This window comes from Silene latifolia, chromosome 10 (assembly GCF_048544455.1).
Source record: "Silene latifolia isolate original U9 population chromosome 10, ASM4854445v1, whole genome shotgun sequence".
Lineage (NCBI taxonomy): Eukaryota > Viridiplantae > Streptophyta > Magnoliopsida > Caryophyllales > Caryophyllaceae > Silene > Silene latifolia.
In genome coordinates, this window is record NC_133535.1 from 125,292,269 (window position 1) to 125,295,377 (window position 3,109).

Sequence of the window (3,109 nt, forward strand, 5' to 3'; positions counted from 1 at the left end):
CACGGTGCTAGTGATTTAAAACTATATAGTATAATTAATTTGTATAACTTTTTTTAATTACATTGAAGTCCCTTGGTTTTGGAATTAATATATAGTATTGATTGATTGATTATAATGTCCAAATATGTGTCTTGTTTGTGATCAATTAAAGTTTCTAATCATATTATGTAGCCTGATTCAAGTCTACCTCAGATTTCGAATCAATCTTATCAGATCGCTGAAGATTTACCCGGTCTTTCCTTACACCTCCGCTACCATTACACGGATATACCTTCAAACGAGCATGTCTGGATGTTAGTCGATCATCTTGAAAAGCAAGTGAAGACCAAGTTTGTATAAACCGTAAGATGATAAGAAGCTTTAGTAATTGCTAGGCTTTATTGGATAAATTTTTTGTTTATTTATGCTTAGGCTAATTCTTTCCGTTCATTGAAAGATCGACAAAAATATTTATCTTAAAATGGTCTTTTAGCAAACTTACTTCATACACAAATGTTTGTCATTTGTTATCAAAAATCAAAAGACTTTCAATATCCAATAATACATTATGAAAATATCGATACCTACATTTAATTCGAAACATTCAATTTTATAACCTTGTTCCTACAAATATAGTTGCGCAAAAATGTATTCTATATGTATTTAATTCTACTAGCTAAATTTATAAATTTATAGTATAGTATGTACGTACAATTGGTGACACCATATACGAGTAATTTTTGCTTCAAGAACTGCCATTGTACGTATAAGAAATGGTTTTACTGAAATTGTAGCCGAGAAATGTAATTTTATAATTTTATAATTTAAGTTCCAAATCCAGTTCTTCGTCTTCCGTTCTTGAGCGGCTGCTGGATACATTTGATTGTAACGAATTATTCCTTCCATTGTTTTGCTGAAAATGTAATATTTACTCAAAAAAAGTTATTTAGGAAATCTAGAAAAATATTACTCATCGACTCTTCGTGTCAATCATTTATTCACTGTTTATTTGTTATTTTCTTGGATTTCGAATAAATAAATGATTGTAACGGATGAGTAATTAACCAAAAATGAATAACAGGGCAATTTTGTCATACCTCAACATGACTTAGAAGGTGCCTAGTAACTAAACCTTGTGGTTGAATATATTGATTATTCTCCGGCATTGCGACCATATGATTATTCTCCGGCATTGCAACCATATGATTAGTAGGGTTCCATCTTTTGAAGAAAAAAGAAAATTACGACAATAATTATAGTTGTTAGCTTAATTGCTTTCTAAATCTTAAGATTTGTATTCTAATCTACACAATAGGTAAAGCATATAACATACCTATTTGTAATAGATGGATGAGATTCACCAAATTTGATGTTACCGGTCGTTTGCATATGTTCCCCAAATCCCATCTACATTGCGATTTTTCATGATCAAATTTCATAATTAAGCGGATTTAAATTAAATGGAATAATTAAAGATACGAAGAAGAACGGGTTTAATTAATAACTTAGAGAAAGGTTGGTCATAAATCCACCGGACAAATAACTCTGTCCAAGTGACATAGTCTTAGACTTGTGCATTTCTAGTGGGTATGTAAACTGAATTACTGAATCGTCCTAAATCGAACTAAATCTATTCAAATAGGTATATTTTAAAAAATATTTTGTCCGGTTAAGGAAAATATCTTCTAAGATAAGAAAAAAAAAATGCAATAAATCTAGACATACCATGAAATTATTAGGATGGTTGTAACCCGGAGGTGGTACCGGTACGTAACCATATGGTGCAAACGATGATTGCAATGCTGCCTGATGATAACCAGCTTGTATTCTCATATCCTCCTACATATGTTAATATGCCAAAACAAATAAATAATGCAAGGGAAAATATCAAAATAAGTATATGTAGCGGATGATCTAAATTCATGTTTTTTCATCAATTTCTTTGCATGATAATTACGTCGATAATTTATTATCGTAGATTTAAAAACTTTAGTGTTTTATTCGGTTGTCAAAGTCAAACCCAAAACCTCTACTTAAATAAGCAAAACTACTAGGATATTCACAAAAAAGTTGTAAGAAAGTTCATTAATCAACGATCATCCGCTTAAACAATAATATTGATAGCGCGATAATGACCTGAAACGGGGAAGGAGAGAAAGAGGTAGGGAATGAAGGAAATTGATGTTGAGGGATGAATCCAAAATTGGCCATTTGAGTGTGTAGTCTAATCTTCTCTAATTGAGCAACTCCAAGTCCTCTTTGAGGTTGCTTTGGCTTATCTAAATTACTATTATTACTTGAGCTCTTACTTTTCTTTGATGAATTAGAGGATGAAGACCCTTCATGTTTTTTATCATTTCCCATGATAATAATAAGTAAATTTAATTATTATTTTTTTATCTTTGTGAAAATGTATTCTTATGACGACAATTGATTATTTACCGTTTAATTCTTCCCCTTTTATATAGCTTATTATCATGGTCTTTACTTATCCTTGAGTAACTATCGCTTGGCTGGATATCAGATTTTGAAGATTTTTTAGTATATTTGTACAATTACAACAAGGATCTTATGGGTGGTTTCTTTCTCTATTTTCACTATACACTAATAAACATACTTAGGGAACTCTAGATTTCATTGATTTGTGTTTTAATTTGGATTCTTAGATATACTTCCATCCACTAGTCCATCGAATTAGTATAGATCTCATATAATGCATGAATGGAATATATAAGATTTATTAAAGCTTTCGGTTGACAACTCACCAATATTTCACGTTTTTCATCCTTGTATTTTAATTTGAGAAAAGAAAATAAAAACTGCAAACTTGATCAAGAGATTTGATTATAATGTCATAAAATGTATATTTTAAAGAAAATATTTGTCATACCACAAAAGATAATGATATCGTTTTATGAATTTTTACTAATAGCATATCTAATCTAAGTTATCTATTTAATAATTAATTAATAATATATATAAAAAAAACGGAAACCAGCTACTTAATTCAACTAATGGCATAAATTATAAAAATTCATAATAGTATATACTCCCTCCTTCCTGGTCAATTATTTACCTATTCTATTTTTGGATGTCTTAATCAATTGTTTGCCTTTCTATTTTAAGAATG

At 29.6% G+C, this 3,109-nt stretch overlaps 1 protein-coding gene across 1 annotated transcript; it reads right to left on the reverse strand.

Moving 5' to 3' along the window:
* Positions 1-796: 796 nt before the first annotated feature.
* Positions 797-2,343, reverse strand: LOC141608161 (protein SPEAR3-like). Its single transcript, XM_074427523.1, has 5 exons — positions 2,116-2,343; positions 1,705-1,818; positions 1,313-1,386; positions 1,077-1,200; positions 797-892 (listed from the first exon to the last, which is right to left on the reverse strand). Exons 1-5 carry the CDS (start codon positions 2,341-2,343, stop codon positions 797-799), a joined length of 636 nt encoding a protein of 211 aa, XP_074283624.1.
* Positions 2,344-3,109: the final 766 nt, after the last annotated feature.

What these genes read in the sequence shown, in the direction of transcription:
- LOC141608161 (XM_074427523.1), bottom strand. Translation starts at nt 2,343, where the DNA reads ATGGGAAATGATAAAAAACATGAAGGGTCTTCATCCTCTAATTCATCA. An exon ending in CATCCATCTATTACAAATAG is followed by an intron (nt 1,201 to 1,312) that starts GTATGTTATATG and finishes TTTCTTCAAAAG; the next exon opens with ATGGAACCCTACTAATCATA. An exon ending in ACCTTCTAAGTCATGTTGAG is followed by an intron (nt 893 to 1,076) that starts GTATGACAAAAT and finishes TTACATTTTCAG; the next exon opens with CAAAACAATGGAAGGAATAA.